Source organism: Tasmannia lanceolata, unplaced genomic scaffold, assembly GCF_043159265.1.
Source record: "Tasmannia lanceolata isolate RefF3 unplaced genomic scaffold, GAP_Taslan_0.1 ptg000011l, whole genome shotgun sequence".
Taxonomy (NCBI): domain Eukaryota; kingdom Viridiplantae; phylum Streptophyta; class Magnoliopsida; order Canellales; family Winteraceae; genus Tasmannia; species Tasmannia lanceolata.
The window spans coordinates 23,385,319-23,412,831 of record NW_027518688.1 but is presented as its reverse complement, the minus strand read 5'-3'; the positions used below and the strand labels follow the sequence as shown (position 1 = coordinate 23,412,831).

The following is a 27,513-nucleotide window of genomic DNA, read 5'->3' as shown; positions in this document are numbered from 1 at the left end:
AACCAAGAGATCAATGTCAAGTCTATTCTCTTTGTGGGGCTTTTGGTAGCTGCAGTCAGAATGGGTTACCCATGTTGATGAAATGTTTCCAAATCTTAGATCCTACTTCATTTGCAAAATTGCCCTCACATGTTTTAGGTCTAATTTCTTTCTCATTTGGAAAATGATATCCGCACTCCTTTTTTTTCTTATTAGCATTCCCGTTTAAAAACATTGGTCAGGACTTAGGATTAGGGGTGGCAACGGTTCGGTTTGACCCCCAAACCGAACCAAAGCGAAATTTGAATTTTCGGTTCGGTTCGGTCAATTTCGCCATCCCTTACTAATAATCATTGGAAATCGGGGGCAACGGTTCGGTTCGGTTCGGTTCGAAATTTGAATCGGTTTGGTTCTACCGAAATGAAACCAAACCGGAATTTGAATTTTCGGTTCGGTTCGGCCAATTTCGCCACCCTTTACTCATAATCATTGGAAATTGGGGGCAACGGTTCGGTTCGGTTTGAAATTTGAATCGGTTTGGTTCTACCAAACCAAACTAAACCGAAACCAAATTTTTAGTTCGGTTTCGGTTGGATTGCCACCCCTACTTAGGATACACTGGGGTCATGTGACTCATGTGTTCAACCCGATTGATCTATTTAGCTCATAGGCAGCCACAAGATCACACTTGAGATATCTCACTCCATGACAAATTTATGATTCCTCTTCTTACACTACAAGGGGGTGGCTTGGGTAAGAAAAGGAGTTGAATACATCATTTCCCTTGTGTTATCATGCATTAGATGTTATTTTTTGGCTATAATATCTTTTCAGCAAACTCTATGGCTCTGTTCACTTGCCTTCTTGAGAAAGGAAAGGAGAAGAAAGTAAGTCAAATTTTCCCGTGATTGGACATGATTTGACATTTTCCGCCGTTCACTTGTTTTCTCGGGAAAGCGGAATTATACAGGTGGAATATATAAATAATGACATGGAAAACCAACTTTCTTGCACTTTCCCTCTAAATTTTCTCACCAAAAGGATGGGAAAATCACTTTTCTGAGAAAACCACTTTGCCTGCATACTTTCTTTTCCTTTCTCGGCCAAGTGAACAATGGAATTTTCTCACAAAAGGAATTTTCTCACAGTTTCTTTTCCAGTTTTTCACGTCAGATTCTCTTCCTTTCTTTTCTTTTCCTGCAGCTAGAAAACAAGTGAACAGAGCCTAAGGAGGTGTTTGGATGAAAGGAAAGGAAAGGAAATGAAAGAATTTTGGTAAACAATGTTTTCTTACAAATTTTAAATTTTTTATGGGGTTTTTCAGTATTTTCTTTTAAACACATGTTTTTTAGCCCAAAATGTTTTATTTTATGCCCCTAAGAGTTCAAGTTTTACAGTAAGATCATTTATCTCAGGCGAAAAATATCATATTTTAGAAGTGCAATATTTTAGAAGGGTTATTTTCGTCCAAAAAGGCTGGTGCAGTATTTTAGAGGATCTTTCGAAAATATTTCCACCCCTTTCTCATTATTTTTACCCGTTATGTTTCTCTTTTCCTGAAAATGAAGTGAAATACCAAAAAAAAAAAAAAAAAGGCTAAAATGAAGACTTTTTTTGAAAAGGACAAAAAAGTAGAGTGGGAATCCCGTAAAGTGGGTGGAAATATCATTTTACATTCATAACTTTTAATGACTAATGGGCCAACTATCCGGATAGTAATGGTTTTTTTGTTTTTTGTTTTTTTTTCTGAAATGGCGTGTGTTTTTTGTTTAGACGGGCTTGAAAGATTATAGGGATTTTTGCTGGTTAGTCCTTACATGGCAAAATAATTGCTTATTAGTCCCTAAGAAAAGCATATTATCTTATTAGTCTTGCTTTTAGAAAATATTTGCTAAAAGGTCCCCAAAACTCACTTACGTCAATTTTCTCCGTTAAAAATTCTAACATGACAAATTTATCCCCCAACCCATTTAATCTGTTTTAGCATTTTTTATTTCCCTTCGATTATTTTCAGAAAAAAACTAGGAAATAAGCAAAATATTATCTCTCTTCCAATATTCTCTTCGAAAATCCTTTAACAAAAAAATCATTTTAGGAATTAAATAAATTGAAAATCTCTCTAAAATATTAAATAGGGTCGGAATAAAGTAAGAAATTTTAGGAAAAAATTTCGTTTCTAACTTTTCCAGAATTAAATAAATTGAAAATATCTCTAAAATATTAAATAGGGTCGGAATAAAGTAAGAAATTTTAGGAATATTTTTCGTTTCTAACTTTTCCAAGAAATTCCTGTCTTGGTTGGATTGCAAGAAAATAACTCTTATGGAAAATTATTTCTATGTAATTTTTTTTTTCATTCAATGATTTAAGAGGGGAATTATGTCTGATTGAAGGTTGTTTTCGTCCAAAAAGGCTGGTGTAGTATTTTAGAGGACCTTTCGACAAATATTTCCACCCCTTTCTCATTATATTTACTAGGGCTGCAACTCGAGCCGGGTTTTACCCGACCCGCATCGACCCGACCTGAAAATAGCCTGGGTTGGGTTCAGGTTTTATGGGTTTCGGGTCGAGCCGAGTTGAGCATTCAAAGCCCGCATGAATCTCGGGTCGAGCCGGGTTTGAAGGGGTCCGACCCGACCCGAGTTACATAAGTTATAGTATGTACATTTTTTTCTATTGTTAGTTAAAAGTTAAAAGTGAAAACCCACGCACGCACTGTTATTGTATGTGAGTGTAATTTCTGCTTCTATGAGTTGAGTTGATTCAAGTGTTTGATTCAGCACTGTTTGATTGTAATTACAACATTGTTTGATTACAGCATTGTTTGATTCAAGTGTAATGTGAGTGTAATTACATCATTGTTTGATTCAAGTGTAATGTGAGTGTAATTTCTGCTTTTATGAGTTGAGTTGCCTTGTCAAACAAGAATTTTCCTTAAAAAATTGCGTCAACGTGAAAAAACCCGACCCGACCCGAGATTTATAATGGGTAGGGCTGGGTTTGGGAATCGTGGATTTTCCGAAAAAGAACCCGACCCGACCCGATCCGAGATATTTCTTGGGTAGGGTTGGGTTCTCCAAAACCCGACCCGCCCGACCCGAGCTGCAGCCCTAATATTTACCCGTTATGTTTCCCTTTTCTTGAAAATGAAGTAAAATACCAAAAAAAAAAAAAAGGTAAAATGCAGACTTCTTTTGAAAAGGACAAAAAAGTAGAGTGGGAATTACGTAAAGTGGGTGGAAATATCATTTTACATTCATAACTTTTAATGACTAATGGGCCGCCCATCCGGATAGTAATGTTTTTTTTTTTTTTTTTTTTTTGTTGAAATGGCGTGTGTTGTTTGTTTTTATCTGATTAGGCGGGCTTGAAAGATTATACAATGCTAGTGGGCCCAATGTTGGACAGATGATTATATCTTCCTGACGAAAGAAAGAAGGGTATTGATATTTGTACTTCCATTTTTTCATAATGACACAAACTTACCTTGTCTTTTATTTTTTAAACGCTTTCAAAACCTAATACAATTCTTCGAAAGCTGTCAGCAGCCGATTAAAAAGGAAAATATACAAGGCACGGTTTGTGTCATTATCAAAATATGGGGGTGCAATAATCAGTAGCCTAAAATAATTACTTTTACGATTTTTATGAAGGACATGATCCAACGGTTAGGATCATCAGATGGGAATCCCAGTAAGTTAATTTGGTGGTTGTATGGGTTGGACGGGTATTTTTGGCAGCTTTTGCATCAGTTGATGTGTTGTTCACCCACTAGATTTGACACAAAGGGTGGTCCATACCAAAATGGGGTGTAGAAAATAGAAGAGGCCAGTGATCTGAACCGTTGGATTATATTTTTATAATTTCTTTGATTTAATACACCCACCTTTTTTGGTCTTAAGTGAATTTTTGATGTCTCACATTAGCTTCATTTCAAAGAAACAATAGGATTGGTTTGGGCATTTAGTTCTAGAGTTTTTATATTGTGTTGGCAGGTACAGTGGCCCATGTTATTGGATGATCCAATCCGTTCATTTGTTGGGCCCCGACTTAAATAATTTGTACCCAAAAAATTATCTTGACCCTCCGATATGCAGAAATTTTAAATGAATGACAAGATAATAGAAAACTCTACAGATCGGATGGTAAGGGCTATCAGATGAAGGGCTTAGATCACATGTTGAAAAGGCATCTCGTCGGTTAGATCAAAGGAGTGAAAATCAACGGTTAAGCTGTTACTGGAAAAAAAAAATCTAGAAAGATGCCTTTAGATAAAGGGGTTATGTTTATTTAAGAACATGTGGCAATGGATTGTAATCATGTGGCAGATCAGATCAACAAAGGTTCTTTTTAATGATAATTAGAACAGCTACAGTCAAATTAAAAACATTTGTTAATGTTATAGATTAATCATACAGTAAACTCTGCTACTACTAGATTTCCCAGCTGAGTTATACATAAGAGAACAGCCACACAGGCTCACTTTTTCTGAAATTTTGTCTTTGAAATTCAACTAGGCAACCTAAGAGAGGGGAGCGTGCGCGGGGTGAATTAGGTATAATATCAGGCCACGTTTGGATACCCACAAGATTTAGATTTGGATTTAGATGATATTTTGAACTGGATCAGATCCTTAGATTTCCAAATCAGCTACAACAGTGCAAAAAATTCCGATTTTCAAATCTGTTTTGTGAGACATTATTTGGAAATTAATATTTGTGGCAACTTCCTTCACCGTCGTTGCTGCTCGACGTTGCTCCGGCAGCAACGAGACATCCCTCCCTCCCTTTCTATCTCTTTCTCTCTCTCTTAAAACATAGTCATGAAGGTGATTGATGTATTTTGTATCCAAAACTCAAATCCAAATCAAAATACAAATGCATGAGGTATCAAAATGGGAATTTTGTGGTTTAGAAAACTTGTTTTTTGCAAAACACTCTTTTTCAATCTTTTTTTAAAACCTATTCTAACCCTTGTTACTTTGATCATGTTAAGAGTAGAGTTAAGGATATTACCAAACACAATGAGCAATGAGAGAGAGAGAGAGAGAGAGAGAGAGAGAGAGAGTAAGAAGCACACCACAAAGAATACCAAGATTTATAGTGGTTCGGTCTTCTCAAAAGACCTACTCCACTCTTCCAAGTTTGTTGTCTTTGGGCTTCTCCACTATTCCGGACACCACACCACGGCCGGATCCAAGGCCTCCTTACAATCAACGAGTCTTCCCAAGAGTTACAAATGTATAGGCTTCTTAAGCAACTCTTAGCTCACGCAATACATAGATCCCTTTTGAATCTCTCTAGAGAATGAAAGTCATGGCACTTAGAGAGAAGTAAATGAATATTCTTTCAATTAAAGAGCAAAGCGAATGTAGGTGAGGTATTAAGGATGGACAATGGAGGCTTAAAAATGTAAGAGTTGTAAGAAGTGAGTTATTAGGGTTATAAATGTGTATTTATATGTGAGCACAAGAAAAACCCTAATTCTTAGCTTTCTAGGACGTCCGGAAAATATTGCCGTTTGAATTTCGAAAGTGCGCTCAGTTCCGTCACGGACTTCTGCCGGTTTTCTAGGCGTCCGTCGTCGGTTCGGCCATTTTTAATTTTCAGATCAAATCTCAGACGGACGTTCGCCTTTGGCTCGGCTATTTTTTATTATTTTTGAGTCCACTTACAGACGGACGTCCGCGGATATCCCGGACATCTGCGATCGCCTCAGTTGTTTTTTTAATAATCTGCCAGGTTACAGACGGACGTCCACCAAAATTCCGGACGTAAGTGATTTCCCTGGAAGCTTTAAATTACATTTTTGAGGGGAATTATAAACAGACTTTTAACCTATTTGGGGAGTGTTCTTCCTAGACATATTTAAGGATAATGAGGGGACTCTCTAAGTGCCAAAACCATTCAAGCTCATCAAGAGAGATCCTACAATCTAATTTGCCTTAAGTACTCTTCTATTTTTCTTCTCTTCTTGAATCTTCATGAATCTTCGGACTTCATTCCACGCTGTTGTGTGTGCATCAAAGCTCCGTGGATCTTACAACGTCCGAGTCACTTTGCATGGATGTGATGTATTATACCCTAATAACTTCATAGGCAAGCGACATTAGATATAAGTGATCAGTCAATGTGGGTTTGGTTCCAATCAAAACTTAGGTGATCGATAACCGTTTGTCTTACAGTCTTATTCATTTAATTCATCTGAGGTGTCTGTTCTCATGCAAAAGTCAGTCATGAAATGCTTTTCGGCAAAATTTCCTAGCAAATCCCTTCAGAAAAATGCTAAAAACATAGTAACTATAGGGATTTCTTCATAAAAATCACCTTTCGCATCCGGTGTGCCATTGGATGTGATCAGTTCCATTCATCGGATTGCCAATGAATGTTGATTCCTTTTTTGGTTGTCAAAATTGCAATGATATTCAACTTGACTTCCCAATATGTTTGAGACATCATTTTTGTTTTTTCTTTCCCATATGGTGCTGATGCGGCATTAATGCCCCCTACTTATCTTCCAACCAAATTTTACAAAAAAACGGTAAAATTTTGGTAGAATAATAGTAGAAAAAGTGATGATAAATTCGCGCCCCCCTGTAGGATGATACGCATCCCTTTAATGTAAATTGACATAAAAAGCATTAATGTCTAACGCTTTTTGGCGTCAATTCATGTTAAAGGGGTGCGCATCATCCTCCAGGGGGCACGAATTTATCCTCTCTCAAGTGGAAAAGGTTTTGTCTTTTATCTCTTTCTCTCTCTTCCATATCTCCTTCTTCTATCTATATATTGGTAACGGCACCCCTACTTTTTCTACTACTCTTTGACAGGACTATCGCGCAACCAAACACTACTTACCATTATTCCATATATTTCAATACCCCGCCTAGCTTGTCCTCTTTCCCCAGCTTACCTACCTAAAAAAGAAAAATAAAAAGACTATCGCGCAACCAAACACTACTTACCATTATTCCATTATTCTCCGAGTGGTAATTCTAAACATTTTCTATGCATGTCTCCTCCCTTTTGACTTCTTATTCCAGTACTCTATGAGCCACCCCCGCCGAGCCAAACATAGCCATGTTTGGCAATCATGAAAAAAAATATTCCATGTAATATTAGTGGGGTCAGTTGTTAGAGAGAGAGAGAGAGAGTCTGGAAAGCTGTTGAAAAACGGAGAGAAAGAAAACCCAAATTGAATATACGGTTCTTTCACTGTTTTTTAGAATTTTCTCATGCTCTATTGCTCTCCCCACTCGTGCTCTCTCAAGTCTAGCCCCGCCCCTCCTCCTCAACTCCTCGTTTGGCAGTTGGGCCCACAAATATTCCATGGAATAATTTTTCACGGTTGAGAAACATACTCTTAGACTTACATAGAACCAAAATAATAAACTCCTTCATGGAATTTAAAAGACATATTCCACGTACCCGTCTTGATACATTGAATGACTAACTAATTAACATAAAAACAACCCGGTCGCGTATTCCATGGTTTACGTATTCCGTGGTTTACGGGTCATATGCTGAATGACTGAATAGTATAAAACCAGGATTAGCCGTTAATATCATATTCCCTAGTATAAACTACTCTAATTAAAAAAAGGGAAATGTTATCATCCTATGGTACGGGCCATACCATACTAACCCTCCGATCTGAATGTTAGAAGGTCGATCCTCACCCTGGTTAGGATCAACCTATGGAAATGATTTTTAGGGTACAACCTATTTAAGCTGTGGCCCATCTAATGGACGATTTGGATCATCCTATGGTACGGGCCATACCATACTTTTAATAAAGTGAGGAGTGCCCTCATCAAAATACAGTAGTGCTGATAACATTTCCCTTAAAAAAATTGAAAGAGGCTCTTATCATAGAGTATTCCATATCATGTTGTAGTGGTCTGTATACACTGAATGACTGACTTTCATATCCCTAGTTCATCTCTTAACAGTTTAGGTTTGTCTTACATGTGGGAGTGTTAAATTAATGTCCTTTCATTGTTTCCATCTTTGAAATTCAACCTTCTTATTGTTAGATTTGGTTGGAATGTTGTGTGGTTTTTCTCTTCCAACACTCCAACAAGTACGGCAAAACCCACATGGGTTAGTGTCGTCTTTCTTTGGGTATTATATGGTGGTGTCCATATCAATCACAAATACTCCATGTCACATCCCTATCTCGAGTGCCTGCGATCCCAAATATCATATGCTCCATGTGACATCCCTATCTCAAGTGCCTGTGATCCCAAATATCATATCCTCCATGTGACAGTTGTTGACTTTTTATGTGAAAAAAGTCTTTTTGTAATTCAAACTTACAATGGGATGTTTTTAGTCATTATATGTATGCTTTTGGGCTTCTCATTCAAATTACTTGGGCTTCCCTCCAAAAAGACTAAAGTCATGAGAAAACTTTAGTCCTAGATGTGAAGTGTGAGAGGATGATAGTGGCCATATATATACTTTCACTCTCTTAGTCTTGTGAATGAGCAAGAGGTCATGGGGATCCTACGCGCACGGATCGCCCGCTTGGGTTCGGTGGGCTTTTGGTCTTACCACACACACGCGCCGCCCGGCAGCGTGGGTGGACCTAAGGCTTTTCTTTTTCTATTATTTATTTTTTTCCTTTTAACGGTCAATAATTTATTTATTTTGTTTTAACTCTTTTTTACCGTTTAAGATTCCTTAATCGTGGTTTAGTGACCGTTTGAAAAACGTCTCTCACGCACTAAAAGAGTGCGACGTTTCACCTTAACATGTCGATTACCTTTCTATAAAATCGGTTTTAGAAAAAACAGAAAGATATCCTTGACGGATTCTTCTTCTGCTCTTTCTCTTTTCTAGTTTTCTGCTCAAGGCTTTTGGCAAATATAAGCGAGTTCTTAGGCATCCGGGTTGCGTGAGTGCACACCCCTGGAGCGAGAGTTGTTGTATCCTGGAGGTATACGCCGAGACGCCCATCTGCACCGTTGATTCGTCATAGTGGGGGCGAGATTTGCCTTAAGGACAGCGAAGATTCTTCGTGCCTCAACTCGATAAGTGATCTAACGATTTCTCTTTTTCTTTACAGATTATTATTGCAGAAAATAGTATTATTGATCTCTGTCTTCAAGTTGTGAGGTTAATTTGTTATAAGGTATTCTCGAATCCTAAATTACAGATTTGCACATCAATTTTTCTAACAACAGCCTCCTCTAGTGTATTTATGACGGCTCTTTTACACTAGAGGGGGATGTGCCAAGTGAAAAAAGGGGGCGATTGAGTAGTGCTATTATCAAAATATGGTAGTGCTGATATTCATCCTATACATGTGTGTGTAAAATGATATTTCCTACCCCCTTTCTTTGTCTTTTCCTTTCCTGAAAGTGGCTGTTTTCATGAAAAGACAAGCAAAAGAGAGTAAAGATTTTGTTGTCTCTAAAGTGGACACACAAAATAGGGTGGAAATGCTAAAAAAAGGGGGGTGAAAATGTCATTTCCTTATTAGATACATATCGTGGTGGGTTTTGATTTGCCAGTGAAACCAATTGGTAATCAGTAGGACATTTGAAAGGGCACAAAAAAGTTCAAAACCCATCACCATATTTCCTATTGAATCATAAAAATAAGATTGACAAAGATATAGTCATGAAACCATCTATAAAATATATGGTGGTGGGTTTTGAACTAATTTATTAAGAGCAATGATAGATACAAGGGAGCCCTTGCATAAACAGCCGTGGAAGGGCCCTTCATTGGATCCACCTCATTTTCAGTTACAATTTAAAATTGGTTGAAAAAGTAAAATCAGTTACATTTGATGATGTGGATCCAATCAAGAGCCCTTCTGCGGCTGTTTATGCAAAGGCTCCCTTGTATCTATCATTCCTCATTTATTAATAAAGTTGTGTTTTTGAGGGGTTTGATTGGGCCCCACTTCATTGATTAAGTATCTTCTTGCGCCGACCGGCGACTGTGGGGTCCATCAATCTTTGAATTTAGGGGTGACAACAGAGCCAAAAAATTCATGTTATAATACCTCCTACTCTAGTCCTCCATCTAGGAAGAAACCAAATGAGCATTCTCAGGGCCCATAGGAGTTAAGGAGCCCAATAAACCAAAGGTCGTAGCAGTGTCCTAATGCATGAGGATCATTAATGATAGCTTAATGGACGGACTGGTAGTTGAGGAAGATTCCCTTAATGTTATCAGATGGATGGACGGTAGCAGGAATTTTACGTGGAGATTTGCAGATTTCATCGACGAGATTCGGGATCGTTGTTCAGCTAATAGCAAGGCGGATCGTTTAACTAGGGAAGGGGTGAATCAGACATCCTTGGAGATATTCGATTTTCTTTACCCATGATTGATTGTTGTTTTTTATTGTATTATTTCTCTTGCATTGTCTTTTACCTCAAGATCAGATCGGTCTTGTGGCTTGGTCCTTGCCATTTTTTTTAAAAAAATGCATGTTAGAAAGTTCTTGATATATTAAGGAAAATGTTTGAAAATTTTGAGATTCGGACCCATATATTTAAGTGCATAGATTTTAATGGAATCGATATTTTTAGTACCTTTTCCTTCATTGACAACTTCGCTTATTAATCTGTCTTTCCCTAACAAGACAACAAGATGCCGCGCGCGCGGTGGGGGGGTTTTATTTCCCATATTATAATTTGACCTAAGTAAAATTTTATAGTACATTGATCAAATAAATTGTTCACTATGATTTTTTTGCGATTATTCATTTTATTCTGAAGTTCTAATTATTTGCAAAAAAAATAAAAAAAATAAAAAATCATGTTATAATAACTACCGTTAAAATGCAATTTTTTTTTTAAAAAAAGAAGACCAATTTGGTAATTATTTACCTTTTTTTTTTATCAATTAGATTCTTTAAAAATAATTACCTGCTTTGCCTGTTCTAAGGGGCAGCAGGACTTTGAGTATACTTCAAAGCTTAGACTATAGAGTTTAAGCGGTTTAGGTAGGAGAAACGACCTTCCTCCTAGCTAATTGAGTGAAGAGAAAGCCTAACAGAGTCAATAGGAATGTAGGAGAACTACTAAGAAGAAAGTCACTTTCATGGTTGATGGTAACATGCAATAAATGGGTCCCACGCGGGAGCATGTATGATCGTAACCGTTAGATCTTGTAGATCATCATTAAGGCACCCACATTATCCTTCGTCCCATCCTGAACGAACATGCCATGCACAAGATAAACAATTACAAAAATCAATGGTTTAGATTTTCTCCGCGATACCCTAAACAGAGTTTATTGGATTAGGGGCAGAGGATCGTACGATCGAGAATTGATGATTATTGGACTCTAAATGTAAACCAAATGAGGTCTAAATATGCATAGTCTGTTCAAGCGAATTCAATATAGGGTCCATGATTTAGTGGGCTATAAATCAACTTAATACATGTTCTTTATCGAGTGGGTCTCATTATTCAGCACATAGTGGGTCCATCAGTGCCCCTAGCTCTGCCATTTGCTGATTCTTTCACAGTGATGGCCATGTAGATCAATGGTCTCGATTATGTTCGATACAAATGCGATTAAGAACCTGTCAACCTGTTAACAGGGGGCTGATGTACTTTAAGTGTGAAGTATTCAACGGGCCTGATTGCTACGTACACTGGAGCTGGCTGTCCCATGTAAAGAAAAGGGGCGAATTTATCATTGCCCTTTATAAAAACTCATCTAGGTTCTATGCCCATTTATACACCAAAGGAAACAAAGCCCTAGGGTAGGGGTTCAACTATGATATTTTGGAACCATAGAATTCTCTTTTAATCCCTCTTAAGCTCTCATATAGTATTTTCTTTTAGTCTCCATCATGTATCTCCTATTAATCGGTCATCTAAATCTTCATTTAGCATGAGATAATGCTGTGAGCACTCAATTTTACAAGGATGCGTAGAATATATTAATTTATACATACTAATAAGGGAAATGATATTTACGCCCCTTTCATCACCAGGGACACCCATTTGCCAGTGTACTTTGCAATCAAAGCCACTGGATTTTTTTGACATATAGTACATCATCTCCCTTTTTGCCATTGATTCACTGACGTTGGGTGTCCCTGGTGATCAAAAGGGGCGTAAATATCACTTCCCTACTAATAATTGTGATTATATTTTGTTTAATCTATGAAATACTAGTAATGCCTATTATTGTACGCACTCAATTTTTTAAGCTCTTCTGTTCATGTTATGTGTCTGCTTTCTTTGCTAGGAATGAGTTTTCATGTGTTATATCTTTCTCCCTAGGCACGATTTGGATTTAATCTCTAACTAATTTTGCTGAGTTCTTTCTCCATAGGCGCAATTTGGTTTTAAGCTCAAATTAATTTTTCTGGTTTTAATCTTTTAATCATTAAGAAAGAAAAATGCATGGAAGTAACTAATGAGAAAAGTCTTTTCTAAAAAAAAAATTCCACGGAATGTGCTGCGAGTCTGGTTTCATCATATTTGAAAGACCATTTTTAACCACTTGGGAAACAATGACCTACTCAAAGGATTAAGAGGCTTTTAAAATTCAGAATTGCTCACTAATGCTTGGGCTGCAATTTGCTGAAAAATTATTGAGTTTTTTGGAGGCACGCCGGAGTTGTCGAAGTATTCATTGAAGAAATGCATTTGATTAATAGGGGAAATGATTTCTGCACTCCAATGTTTTGATAAACAGGCACTCCATTTTTTATCGTGTAGTATTTAAAGGGCTGTCAGAGGAATATTACGGTTTTCAAAAAGCTCTTAAAGACGTTTAAATACTCAAAAAGCTCTTAAAGACCTTTAAATACTACACGACAAACAAGTGGAGTGCATGTTTATCAAAACAATGGAGTGTTGAAATCCTTTCCCAAATTGTGGTTTTGTTCATTTGTTAGGATATAGATTTTTTAGTGGTATAAAAGAACTTCTACATCAATTAAGCCTCTTAATTTTTCTAGCGTCTAAGTAATTTCTGATATCTATTTTTAAATCACTTGAAGTGTTTATGAATATCTGTTTTTTAACAAGACAACCGTATATATTGTGTACAGATACCTTTCCCAACATTCTGACCTGGGGAGCTACTCCCTACAGTCTCTTGGTTAGGTTAGACCAATTAGTTGATTAGTAAATAACTTTCTCATTTAAGTAGGAAGGTAGGTATGCAGTTAAATATTGGTTAGTTAATAATTTCAAGAGCCTAAACACAAGTCCATTGTACTTGAGATCATAGTTGCCGGAAACTCCTTGGGCGGGTGGAAAACCCGTTTCCCCTAAAATGCGTTTCTCGCGGTTAGAAAACTCGTTTCTCCTAAAATGAAGGAAACACGTTTCGGAAACGTTTCCAAAATATGATACAAAATTGAAGAAATATTTCTGAAACACATGGGAAACATATGGAAAATTTATGTAAATAATGTGTAAACGTGTAATAAACGTATGCAACATTTGTAGAAAACGCATATGAAACATGAAGGAAACATGTGTGGAACTTACGAAAATCATTTTGGAAAAAACACATAATTTCCTAAGACATTTCTCGTACGATTTTCTATTCTTTCTCGTTTCTCGTTTCCCCTGCATTTTTTTTCATGCGTTTCCCGTTTCCGTTTCACGTTTCGTTTCCTGTTTCTATTTCCCACCCTGGTAGCTATGCTTGAGATAGTCTGAAACTGGAATGTCCTACATAATTTTTCTCGGCATTGCTTCTGATTTGGGGAAGCTAGCTCATGTTTATAGACTGGACCCAAAAAACGCCCTCTGTAAGGATCAAAGGCATGATAGTTCTCAGCTCAAAAGCACGGACCTCGAACCTAAAATCATCTCCTTGGACTTTGGCCTTCTTCGCGTCCTCATCAGAAGCAAAATCCACAAAAGCTTCCCCAGAGACCCTCCCAACAGAGCAGTATGCAATGTGAATGTTGTCCTCGCTCAGCTTAAACTCTGCAAAGAACTCCATTATCTCAGACTTGGTCACAGAGGAAGGAAGACCACGGAGCGTGAGGATTTCTGTGTCATCCATTTGGTCTCTGTCTTTGTCTTTGTTGTGGGATTTCTTCGAGTGAATCAGAAGGGGACAGTAGCATTCACTGTCACTAGTTTCCTTCACCTCGGCAGCAATGGCCTCATAGTAATCCTGCTTTCTGCACCTAAAGACCTCCATGTACCTGTTAAAGTATAAAAGATTAAATAACGCCATCTATAATGGCTTAAGCTTTTGGAGTGATTGGTTGTTTCACATGGTATCAGATTCTGGGTTCAAGATTCAAAACTCCTTGACATGAAAAATGCGCATGTAAATGGCCAACCCAAAAGAGGGGGCACATGTGCCACGTGTAGGCCAACACTAAAAACAGGGGCCACACCTGAGGGGGAGTACTAAAGGATTAAATAATGTTGTTTCACATTACCTCCGTCCCATATTCTGCCTGTCTCTCTGGAGTGCAAACTCAGCCTGCATTGATGACGCAAACACAGCAACTGCCTCTTCGGAAAAACACCCATTCTTGTTGACCATAACGACGTCAATTACATTCAACCCGGCAAAGAAGTTGAAGATATCAAGTTCACTACAGTTGTGTTAGAATATGTGAGACCCAACAGTTAGATTGGGTTAAGATCTCACCGTTGGATCATCTCGGACGTAGATTGGATAAGTTGGCTAAATGAAGCAACGAGATAAATTAGGCAAGTAGATTAGAAGAGGCAAGCAAGAGAGATTAGAAAGTAGATTTGATTTTATAAATTTGTTTAGGATTATTTCCTTCCACAATTATCTTGATTTACCTTCTATGTTTATCATGTAAGTGTTCTTTATAAGCACACCTTGAGATTATTGTAAAGAAAACAAGAATTCAGAAATTAGTAAAATCTTAGAATTTATCATGGTATCAAAGCAAATCGGTCCATACTGATAACAACATCCGTTCGTACGTTCTCCGGCGGACGGCCTATCTAACCGTCCGCCCAGCTTGTTAGCTGTAGGAATTCATGCCCGGCCACCAAATACCTCTACTCTTGCTACAAATCCAACTTGTGTTCCTATCTGCCTCTCCTTTTCAACGAGATCTGATCTATCCTTGTCCTCACCATCCATCTCCAGCACTTCTCCCTAGTCTTGTTTTACATTGATTCAAGTTTTCAAGATCCGTCTCTACTCGTCCCCTTTCAATCCCCAAAACTGTACCTGCCAAGTGTGAAGCGGTTTGCACTCAGACCATTGGTTTTGCAACTTGCAGAAGGTTCAAGCTATTTTCATTGGAGCAGGGAGAATAGATCATTCCTTCATTGGTGTTGAGGTCGGTCACAAGGCCATCCTAAGGTTCTTGAGTTGCTTCTCCTTGGGTTTTTCGATATGTGTGAGTACAAAATATTATTAAAGGCAAAAGAGAAGACTTGCCAGGGCCTTGAGAAAAAGAAGATAAGAGGTAAAGAAGGTGAAAATGCCAACCCTACAGCACCTTCTCATTTGTCTTTACAAACCTCATAACCCCAATGTCGTTCTCTGCACCCATTCGGTCCCCTTTTTAAGATTTGCATCTTGGAATTTCCTATTGGCTTGAATCCCTTCATTTTACCAAGTGCACCCCTTGCTTCGTCTTATGTGAAATGCATAACCCATATTTGATATGTGCACACTTCTTTTGTTCAAGTTTCGTCTTGTTGTTGCCGTTATTACAGTTGTCGTTCATTGCTGCCCATCTTATTTTTCTTTTTTTCCAAATTCTCAAATCTTCATTTTTTTTATTTCAGTTGAGGTGCCTTTCTTAAGGTGTGTGCCTGAAATTGATCGCTCTACTCAGTTGAGGGGCTTCGATTCTGAGGTTCGTACTTGAGAGAGTCAAATTCCATGGGGATCGGTATTTGCCGACTCATGTGTCTAGCCCATTGAGGCCCATTCTCGCCCCTCAAGGCATCCTTTTGCCCATTCCGACATCGGTTCATAGTGACCCAATTCTTGCCCATTCCGGCATTGGTCCATTGCGATCCATTTCTTGCTCATTCTGTCATTGGTCCATAGTGACCCAATTCTTGCCCATTCCGGCTTTGGTCCATAGTGACCAATTTCAACTCGTCCATCAAGGCTTGAGTATCATCTAGTCCTATCAAGGCTATGATCTATTAGCTTTTAAGCCCTCTTCGTGACACATCAACAATCGGCATCTTCTTCGGCGACCATCATCAATGATCATTGGTAGCAACATCAGTCTTCATTAAAGAATCTTCGTCATCGGCTTCTGGAAGTGTGCATCAAATCGGTTGATTTTACATTTGTAATTTGGGGAATTCTATTGCATTGGGGAATTTTTGTTGTCAAACGTATATCAATTTTCAATCCATATACGTTTGAGGGGGCATGTTAGAATATGTGGGATCCGACAGTTAGATTGGGTTAAGATCTCACCGTTGGATCATCTTGGAGGTAGATTAGGTAAGTTGGCTAAATGAAGCAACTAGATAAATTAGGCATGTAGATTAGAAGAGGCAAGCAAGAGATATTAGAAATTAGATTTGATTTTATAAATTTGATTAGGATTATTTCCTTCCACAATTATCTTGATTTAACTTCTATGTTTATCATGTAAGTGTTCTTCATAAGCAGACCTTGAGATTATTGTAAAGAATCCAAGAATTCAGAAATTAGTAAAATCTTAGAATTTGGAAGCCCTCTTAGACAGGAAAGGTAGGTAATCCACCGTAGTTGTAAGGCTGGAAAGTGCTACCACCACCCACTGCGAAATACGGATTTGATTCTATCATTCGCTGTCTCTTTGAGCCGACCTCGTACAAGTCCGAAACCCCCCGCTCCCCAACATTGCCCTCAAGTTTTCAGCCCAAGAGAAAAAAACACCCCACACACTCAACCCTGTTAATAAACAGACCCAAACCCGTCATTTCCCGACCTAACTTTTTATCCTGCTTATTTTGAATCCTTTCTCATACTTGAGAAATCCACCCAATAAAATACCAGGTAAACCCAGGAAAAAAAAGGGTAAACTATTTAGAAATGCAAACAAAGACACAACAATGGTAAGAAAGCATCACCCAAAAACAAACTTCGAGAATTAAAAAAAGCAGGCTGAAATAAAGCTACCGACATAAAATCACGACTAATCATAGCAACTGAGGAAACGATATTCGAAAGGGACAGATATTAATGGATTGGTCAGTTGCAGTTGATTGTGAACTCAGTCTAGAGATTAACATATACTGTTAGGCACTTCAATGAGCAGACAAGTTAACAAAATTTTGAAAACATAGTGGTGGAAGGATTGTTAATGTCAACTGACAAAGGTCTGATGAGTATATAATAAACCTTACCAAACCATGAAAGTTCCAGCTCAACCAAGAAAGCAATATTATATTTGGGATGCGTGAACATTTATCAGTCTTGCATTAGAATTGCATCAATCAACTCGCCTGAGTCGACTCCCTTTTACCTTGGCTGAGTTTTTGTCCGACCCAATTTTTGTCATACCAAGTCAATAAAAAATTGAGAGTCGACTATGATTTGCTTTGGCTGTGATTTAGTATAAATCTATGTTTTGAAACATTTGCTTCATGTACCAAACATTTAATAATAGAAATGCACACACCATATCAATCTTCATTTAAAAGCCCCTACTTCAAGGACCATTAAACTCGATTTCCTTAAGAAGCATTCTCTAAATCAACAACCAGACACTGCGTCAATAACTTCACTTCCCTTCATATATCCACTCAAATACTCAATAATGAACACCTTGCTCAGTATGGAAGTCTCAACATTGTAGGCCCCACCTTTGGCTTCTTATTGCTCAGTAAAATCAAGCTGATTGGAAGGCCCAATTATGCCTTAAAAAATAAATGGATTTTAAAAATAAAATAGATGCAATAGCCCACATTCATGGCCAGAAGTACATGGTTACCATGGCCAGATAAGATCGACTTTAGGTCATGGCTCATCTATGTAGGACCCACCATACATAGTTGGTCAAACAGAACAAGGTGGGTGCCACTTGTACAGTAAGGATCCACAGGGTTATTTTCATCTTTAAATTTGGAAAAAAAAAAAGAAGTATGGCATCAGCAAGGAACTTGTCAACAGATACTTACCTTAAAGTTCAGAGATCAGTGTAAGCCATCATATGCACAAACTCTGCAGAAAACCCAGAACCCATGAAGAAAAATACAACATAAATATAGAAAAATTAAGGAAACAAAATCCAAAAGAAAACTCACGAAGAAGAAAAGGAACGGAAACAAAATCCAAATGAAGCCAAGAAAATTGATAGAACCCAACAAAATCCCACATCCAAAAAATAAAGGAAAAAATTCCAATGTTTACCGAAAGAACACGAGAAAACCCAAAACGATGTGAAGAAAGGAATTCCAAAGAAACCCAAAACAATCAAACCCCAACTCAAATTTTTTCATATTAATAAAAAAATTATGGGATAAATGGAACAACGATCAAAACTCTTAGACGAACAAACCCACAAACCTTCCCCAAATTTTACCCAACAGAGAAAGATAAAGGGAAAAGCCTAGAAGCCATAGGGGACAGAGAGTACCAGATACCCCTTGTTAAACACTTTTCAAATAAGAAATGCACTTAGTCAAGGGCTGTAATACCCTTGGTGGATTTAGGGATGGAGCCTCTTAAGTAGCGAGAGGCATTGTATAGTCTCGGGAGCACTTAAAATTGAAAGTCTCCTATAATGTCAAAAAGTATGTGGTAATTAGAAGTGGTTTTAGCGGACATAAGATCATGGTTTTAAATTTCGGCCGAAATACCAAAATTTTGGATTTCGGGCGGGACCAAAAATTTAAACCGAAACAGAAATTTAAAAATTTCAGCCGAAAATATACGATTTTCACCGAAATTTCCACCTAAGTTTCGTTTTGGGCTGAGACCGAAACCGAAACCAAAATTTCAATCCTTGCATGAGATATCGCATGATGTTGATGAGCAGCTGCCCGTTGATCCGACAATCCTAGCCATTCAATCAATTGACTTTTGCCAACTGAATACCAAGTGCATCATAAGAACTGCAAATATAGGGTTATTTTTCTGTCTCAGTAGTGAAAGCCAGCTTGGTGAACCCTTTGTCCAAGGAAACATTTCATAACACTAGTCCTAAAACGATTTAATTTTCATGTCATTTAGTTAGTAGTAGTATATGACTAGGAATGAATCCTCCTGAGTTATAGACTATGATTAATGAAAAATACGCGAACCTAATAAAACTGGTTCGAACCATAGTTAGCAAAACTCCGTTTTAAACGGCTTTTTTTTAATAAAAAAACGTGTTTTATTGGTGTGCTGTTTAATACTCTGTTTAAAACTTCAACAACGAAAAAATCCGTTCTTTTGAGGCAACCGTTTTAAACATGCTTAAAATGCGTTTTAAACACGTTTTTGGCCAACTTTCCAATTTTACGCCCACCATATTTTGCAAATGACAAAATTTTAAATTCATTTTCTTTTGTTTCCGTTTTTTTACTACGTTTTTTTTGAACCAATACTATATTAAACTCGAATTTTTGCTGTCTAGTTTTTCTGCCGAATCACGTTCTGCTCTATGGTTCGAACCAATATGGAAAGAACGGCGACTTGATTATTGAAGCATTGAACATCTACTCTTAGGAGGAATAGGGGGTCCAAATGACTAGCCACGAGATCCCTGATAGCTGAACTATTGGGGATGCCTTGCTTTGCACATGCAAGTAAACCGTGCGTGTACATGGTTTTAAATTTCCGTCGAAATTTCCATCGAAACCAATACGAAACGACTGAAATGTTTCCATTTCCATGCCCACCAAAATGCATTATCAAAATCAAAATGCATGTCCAAAGCAAAATCGTTTGTGCATTAGTGGTATACTATATCAATGTATAACATAATTATATTTGTATGAATTTCATGTGAAATGTAGTGCATGTATAATGTACGAGTATTGATATAAATTACATTTGAAATGTGGTATATACTGAATTATCAAACATGTGCAACAACACAAGTCACTAGATTTATGTTGTTGTTAAACAATTGTAGGTGATCATCATGCTTATTTAATGGTTTCTAAGTATGTATGTGTGCTTATTTTAGCATTTCGTTTAGTTTTATATTAAGATTTTATCATTTGCATATGTTTCCATTTGTTTCTATGAATTTACATAATTTTCACAGATATTTTCAACTGAAACTAAAAGATTTCCGTTTCTATGGCGACCGAAACTGACATTTAAAATATTGGATGTATATTCTTAGTACTCATGGCATCCTTGGGAGCCTTAACCCCAAGATTTTATTAATGCTATTCAAGGTTACTTTAATTTCAACAATAGTATCTGAGTGTCGATCCAACATTACATACATGTGTGTTGTTCCCAGACCCCTCGGGGTTGGACTCGGCTTTGCCCTGATGTAGAGTATTGACCCCATATACCACGGTTGAAAGTGGATAACAACTCCACGGACTTTGGAAAGATATTAAGGCACCTAAACGGAAATAAAACAATACAATACTAAGTAGATAACACATAAATGACCTAAGATAGATCCTACGACCTAAAGATACCCTAACAATCAAGATTTACTAATCTAGACTCTAACCAAGGTTTTAAATTTCAGTTTCAGTACCAATTTCGGACCCCACCAAAATCCGAAATTTCGGGCCGGAATTCGATAATAATTAAAAAATATTATTTAATTAATTTCGATATTTCGGCCGAAATTTTGTAATATTTCTTTCTTTCTTTTTTAAATATACATTTTCTCGAAATTTGGGCCGAAATTATCGAAATTCTGAAATTTCGGTTTCAGTCCCGACCGAAATCCGAAATTTCGGATTTCGCCCAAAATTTAAAACCATGACTCTAACCGGAATTAACCGAACACTTGGTGTGAGCTAGACGAGCTACCTGGACTCCTACACTTGATGTGAATCAAATCTAGCTCTAATACCAAATTGATGCACTTCATATGCTCTTGTACCAAATTTATGCAAGCCTAAGCACTGATACCAAATTGGTGCAAACCTAGCTCAAATACCAAGCATCAATTTGGTATCAGAGCTTAGGTTTGCATAAATTTGGTATTAAACTCTAGCAATTGCATTAAATCTCTTTTGTTAGTCTCCTCAATCCTAATTCATTGTTTGTCTTCTCTCAGCTCTTTTATCTAGTAATTGAACTTAGTCCAATCATTTTTTATTATTATTTATTTTTGAATATTTGAAGTTAGTCCAATCATTTGTCTCCAGTCTGCATGCTACCTGTTCTTTTTTTTAACACTAAAATCTAAGTCAATAAGAGAAAGCATTATTCTAACATAACCACAGGATTCTAGTATGCAAGAACATGATTATCTTTTCGGTCTCATGAAATTCTAACCCATTGTTCTGTTTCTTGACTTGTTACACCGATTCCTGATCTGAATTCTGCCCCCCTTTATTTATTTCATCATCCTGAAATATAGTTTTTTACATTATGTATTTTTATTATAAGTCGTTTCTAGTAACTCCAACCCAATTTCTTTTCTTTGTTTTCTGTTTGCACTTGAGTTTTATTTAATGACTTGAGAGATTCACACCTAAGAGACTTCTTCTATGGGTGTTGGGGTTTTTTTTTTGCATTTTCCTACATCAGGAACGATGACTAAAGACTCTAAACACCAAATAACCTAAACCCAACAGTCTAATGTGGGTGAACAAAGCAGAACCAAAAGAGAGCAACTTAAAGTAAACCATAGAGTCATAAGGAACCATCTCAAAGCCTAAACGCAGACTCTAAATATCTAGTTAATCTACCAAACGGTAAGAGTAAATGAATATTCTTTGTAATCTTTGTAAAAAAGATTACAAAGAAAATTCTCGTATTATTCCTCTAAACTACATTAACGTTTGTATCGATACCCAAACATCATAATAGAAAAGAGAAAACCCTAGAGAATTAGAGATAGCGGATGGGAACTGGAATCAAACATGGAAAAAACATTAAAGAAGAAGCAAAGAGAGAGAGATATAAGAAGATTTTCACAGAGATTTGCTAGGGACCATGGCAGAAGGCATTTTCGCGGAGTTGCATGGGAAAACAGCCACCTCGGATGAATTGAATGAATAAGACAAAATATGTGGCTGTCTCCCATGCAGAATCCCATATTTTATTACTCTTATCTTAACCCTTGGATCAGTGTAAATTCTGTTTGGCAGCCCAATAAAATATATATGTGATTAATAAAGTTTGGGAGTCCCTAAGTTATATGACATGTCTTTCTAATTCAGCATTTAAGATTACTTATGTTATAAGAGGAACTGGCACTGTTTAAGTGGTTGGTGTTGATGATTAGGTTTTTCCAAACATTGGTGAAAGGTGGGTCTTTGTTTATAGTTCCATGATTTTTTTAGGGCAGTGATAAATCGACTCCCATGTGTCTATCTCTCTCCTCTTTCTTTCTCTAACCAAGAGGAGAGAGAAAGACACATGGGGAGTCCATTTATCACTCCCCTTTTTTTATTGTCTCTAAGATTGCTGATGAAGAAGGCATGGAGTGGTTTTCAATAATAACACACCTCAATTCCCTTGTGTTTTCTTTGTTTGTTATTGAGAGATGCAGTGACTGAGGGAACTATATGTTATCGGCATGATCCAGACCGTTCATCAGGTAAGATGAGCCAGTATGAAGATCAACACTTTGACATTCTCAAGTGTAGGTAATGCTTCTTGGCGAATAGATTCTATGCAAACTTGACGAGGATAGTTGTAATCACCTTTTCATCCATTGTACAGTGACTAGGGATGTTTGAAGCCACATCCTTTGGTGGTTTGGCATGTTGTGGGTGTTGCCCTAATCCCTTCCCTCTTCACTCTGTTGGAGGACTGTAATTGCAAACATCTTGGTGAGAAAGGTACGATTTTATTGAGTATGATCGTAAGGCTGTATTTGCTTCATTTCAATGGACATCTGTTATTAGACGAGGGCAACTCGTCCAATGTTAGCGCTTGGGTCATCAGCTCTTCTTTGAGTCCATAGCGGTTTACAAATTTCATCAACAAAATCAGGGTTCTCATTCATCACTGTCAACACTTCTTGGATTTTCGACATTCCCACTGCGGTGCAGATGAGTTGGCTGATTTGTTAGCCAAAAGGGGGGTGTATAGTGGATCTGTATATGTGGGGTAATCTCTACCCCCTTTGTAAGTTGTAACTTCTTCTTTTTTTTGGCTATCTCAATAGTTAATTCTATATTTTTCAAAAAAGAAGAGATGGTCTGCACTGTATCAGCAACTCGACACATAACATACCTACTAACCAAAAGGAGCTTATTCTTCTTGAGCATACCACATATGTTTAAATTCTTCACCCACTTGCCCCTATAAGAGGCAACAGTGCAACCTAAACATACTAAAGCAAAGAATGAAGCTGTCTATGATGTAAGTGGAGAGAAAGAAGACTTAATCCTAAACTGACTTTGGAAATCAAAAGACCAAATCATCCTATAATGTTCAAAATGGTGAAATACAAGCACTCTCTAGGATACTAAGGAGTGAAAGCAAACATAATCATCATTCTTAAAGTTCCATTTAGAGACCCATTCCCAGTCCACCCATACCTTGTCACTCTATTGTATAACCCAAAAAAGCTTCCCTCTCCATGGCTTACTAGCTCAGGCACGCTATAAAATGCATGGCATAACAAAGAAGTTGATGATTACATTCATCAAGAAACGCCTTTGCTCCCCTGCTTCCCCCACCCCCACTTCGTACTCCCTCTAAACCACACTCACGTACAGATATCAACACTAGATGAACACGCAGATTGCCATGTGCCTCAGCCTCTACCCATAGCACTAGCAAGGTACCTTTGCAACCCACCCACCCCCATCTATGCCATTTTTGTCCTAGAATTTACCATATCTAAAATCCATGAAATGCATTTTTTTTTAATGGTAGCCACTTATATTCATAAAAGAAGGACCGAGATGGTAAGTACAAAGAGCAACAAAGGCAAAGAAAGATAAAGAAAAGAATTGCATATTGGTCATTGAAAAGCAATAGCATCTTGGAATTAAGTACAGTGCATTTCAAAAAAAAGAAGGGTACAACTGAAGTATTTGGAATTACGCATGTAGAAAATGAGCTCGCCTCTTTCAAAATTTTCTTCATTTCTTGTCGCAATTGAGTTTGCACAATGTTCCTTGATCCTCTCTGAACATATACGAACAAGAGCATATGAAATTATCAATGTGGGCATATTTCCACAATCATAATCAATCAAATTATGAAGTAAAGATCTTTTATGGTAAAACAAACAAAGCACACTTAGTTGCTAAAAGCATAAATGAGTGAGTGAGAGTTGGAGCAGCCACAAAAAGAAAAATTATGTACGATGTCTTACTACCCAAAGAATCTAGTTAAGATTCTAATGCAGGAGAAACATCCTAGATAGAAGATGCAGACAAATATGGTGCAAAATATTATCTAAAACATGTTTTTGAAAGACTTAAAATGAAGTAGGATCTAAGATTTGGAAACATTATAAAATTCTTATGCAAGAACATGTGGTCAGAATTATATCAGCATTTCCTATTTATAAGCAACCAATTGCCATTGCCTCAAAGATATACTAAGTCAATCAACACTCCATCGACTCAGGTTATGTTGTCTCACATATATAATAAGTCAATCAACGCTCCATGGACTCTCCCAAGTCAATGAAAAATTGACTGTGACATCTTTTTTTTTTTTTGAATGGTTCATTGTGTCCCGATCTGATTCCCTTTAAGCATGGTCAGGTTCTCGTCTAAGTCTGACTGTCTGAGTTTCAAAACACTGGTCTTATTAGCTATAGTGCCTGATACTTCAGTCAAAATTTATAGTGAGTGTTCCCCAAACTCACCAAATTTACTGCAATACTCCTATTCATTGTGTTTCAAAATGTTGGAACGGAATGGCGTACACTAGGAGATGCAGATCCCATTTGGAGAGTGGATCATTTTGAAACAGAAATGGCATACACTAGGAGATGCAGATCCCATGTGGAGAGTGAAGGAGAGCAAACGATACAGAGAGAGAGAGAGAGAGAGAGAGAGAGAGAGAGAGAGAGAGAGAGAGAGAGAGAGAGAGAGAGAGAGAGAGTTTGTATTCTACTCATACATTGCTAAATATAAGCATTTCAGACTTCAACTACCTATTCTGATTTACCAGGTTTTTGTTATATCTGGTGCTTGGATTCAATGTCCCATATCCATACTACAGTGTTTCATGTAACCATGAAACTAACTCCAACAACCAAAGGCTGTCAAGATGTCATGGGCTTGACTTGGTATTATGATTCTTTTTTTCCCAATAACATTGGAAAAAGAAGATTCATAATGTAACCAGCAATCAGATCGACCCCAAAGAAACTCTTTGAATCTTCACAGATCGTGGAGCGACTTCTAAGCCTCAAGGAAATCAAAGAAACTCCTTTAAGAGTTGATACCTCTTTGTAGTCAAGTACCTATTTCACCGTAGTCACCCAATCTACATATTTTTCACCTTCTAATTCCACTGAGAATTCTCAAGCTTCAGTTTTAATTCAAGCTTCCCATCAACTATTTTTCATCCAATTGTTTTCTTGAGGTGCTCGATACATGGGATGGCATTTTTGTCAAAGGAGTTGTCTGTGAGATGGGAATTGATACCTAGGATTTATCTTGTCTTCAACTTCTTCTAAATTTGTTTCTACATGTCTCGAAGTGCGTAGAACTTGAGCAAAAGCGGTGTTGAGGTGTGTGAACTGCTCCTTCAACTCTAGATCATGTTTGTTCTTTTGTTGTCGCATCATCTCCATAAACACTTCAAGATTGTTGTTTTCATTTGCATCTTCACTAGATTCAATATAAGATGCCTTTTTAGGAGGAGTCTTGCTTCTGATACCGAATTATGATGCAAACTTGGATGATATCTGCATCAATAGTCATCGGGCAGCTCTTGATATAAAAATAAGTAAATAGAGCAACTTACCAAAAGTTTGTGAGCAGACTGGAAGATTACATCATAATTTTTTTTTTTTAAAATGGTATAAAAATTTTGATCTAGAAAAGAGTGTTAAAACCAATTGATCAAAAGAAAAAATCTTCTGCAAAGATTGCCACAAATCTCCTAACATTACATGTTTCTGTTCCCCCCTTTCCATCATTAACAAAAACAAATTATGGGTCTCTACCAGTGACCCACACTCAAGACCAACTAGACTCCTCACCAGTCATAATGACTCTAACTGGACTTTCTAACAAAGTTCAAACAATATGGACTTCTAGCCAAACATAACTCTATAAAATGCAAAAACTCCTTTCTAAAACAAGACTCGTATTAAAGCAGTTCCCTTATTATCAAAGGGGAAAATGCAGTTTCATGGGCAGCTAGTAGAAGCATCAGGCCATGAAGATTAGCACCATATGTTAATGATATTTTGGATATATGTAGAGGTGTTCCTCACTTCTTTTCCATTTCTAGAAATGGTAATGACCTGGTAGACAAGTTAGCTTCTTTTCGTTTTTGACAATTGCAAATGCCAAGGGAAATAATCCATTGTTGTCATCGACCCCACACGCAATCAGTAAGACTCCATGATACTTCCCACGCAGATGAGTTTCATCAACCAAAACTAGAGGTTTGAGACTTGGATTGAAAGAACGTACACATGGGCCAAATGTCCAGAACATGCGAACGAATGTATCGTCCTCCCTTGGACGCAAAACTCTCGCTCGAAACACACGAACAAAGCTGCGGGATTTGTTCTCTACAGCTCAACCGAGAGCGCAGGCAATAAGCGGTAAGAGTCATCTACGTTCCCGCACTTAATTTTATTGATGATGTTCATCACATGGTACGCTTTTCCGATAGCTTATAGTCACACCCCAGCGCATCTTGATATATTCTATTATGACCCTTGTCGTCGTATCTTCGGGACGGGCGAATAAGCGTAGGCATTCCCCTGCGACCCAAGCAAATGTAGCATGAGGGTGATCATTGAGACTTATCATCGATGTACACGTATGGTCAGGTACAAAAGTCTTAACCACCCCATAACTCAAATGATTGCTGCCCGTTATACGCCATATGCAATCACGTACTTTACATCGAACGCCATACTTCCTGGGGGTGGAATTTACTCTCACGAACATAAATCTTTGCCGGATTGCATATTCTTGAATCACCTTCTTGAACTGCTTAATATTCGGAAAGATTGCCCCAACCTTTAACTGATCAAATTCAACATTATCGACATCTCCATCATGGGCCCCAACATACATGTCGTCCTCTCCCATTAGCCGACTAGATCGAGGAGAGCCCATTGCGATAGGTTCATCTTGAAAATCATCAGCATCATTCTGACCATCATGATTATGATTATCATCAACGCCGTAGACATCATCCTCGTCGTCTTCTTCCAGATCATAATCGTCGTCGTGATCATCATCATCATCTTTACCTTGTTCGATATCACATCCGCCTGGACCATCCCTCACAGAGAAATCATCTTCAAACTCATCATTCATGTCTGCTTCCAGAACTGCCT

The 27,513-nt window shown here is 37.6% G+C and overlaps 1 protein-coding gene and 1 non-coding gene across 2 annotated transcripts; both read right to left on the bottom strand.

Annotated features, from left to right (window-relative positions):
• Positions 1-13,685: 13,685 nt before the first annotated feature.
• On the bottom strand, positions 13,686-15,355 carry LOC143886060 (uncharacterized). Its single transcript, XM_077390045.1, has 2 exons — positions 14,374-15,355; positions 13,686-14,130 (listed from the first exon to the last, which is right to left on the bottom strand). Exons 1-2 carry the CDS (start codon positions 14,478-14,480, stop codon positions 13,686-13,688), a joined length of 552 nt encoding a protein of 183 aa, XP_077246160.1. The 5' UTR covers positions 14,481-15,355.
• A 2,669-nt stretch (positions 15,356-18,024) lies between these two features.
• LOC143886981 (small nucleolar RNA snoR101) lies at positions 18,025-18,085 on the bottom strand. Its single transcript, XR_013253968.1, has one exon. It is a non-coding gene; the product is annotated as a small nucleolar RNA snoR101 (small nucleolar RNA).
• Positions 18,086-27,513: the final 9,428 nt, after the last annotated feature.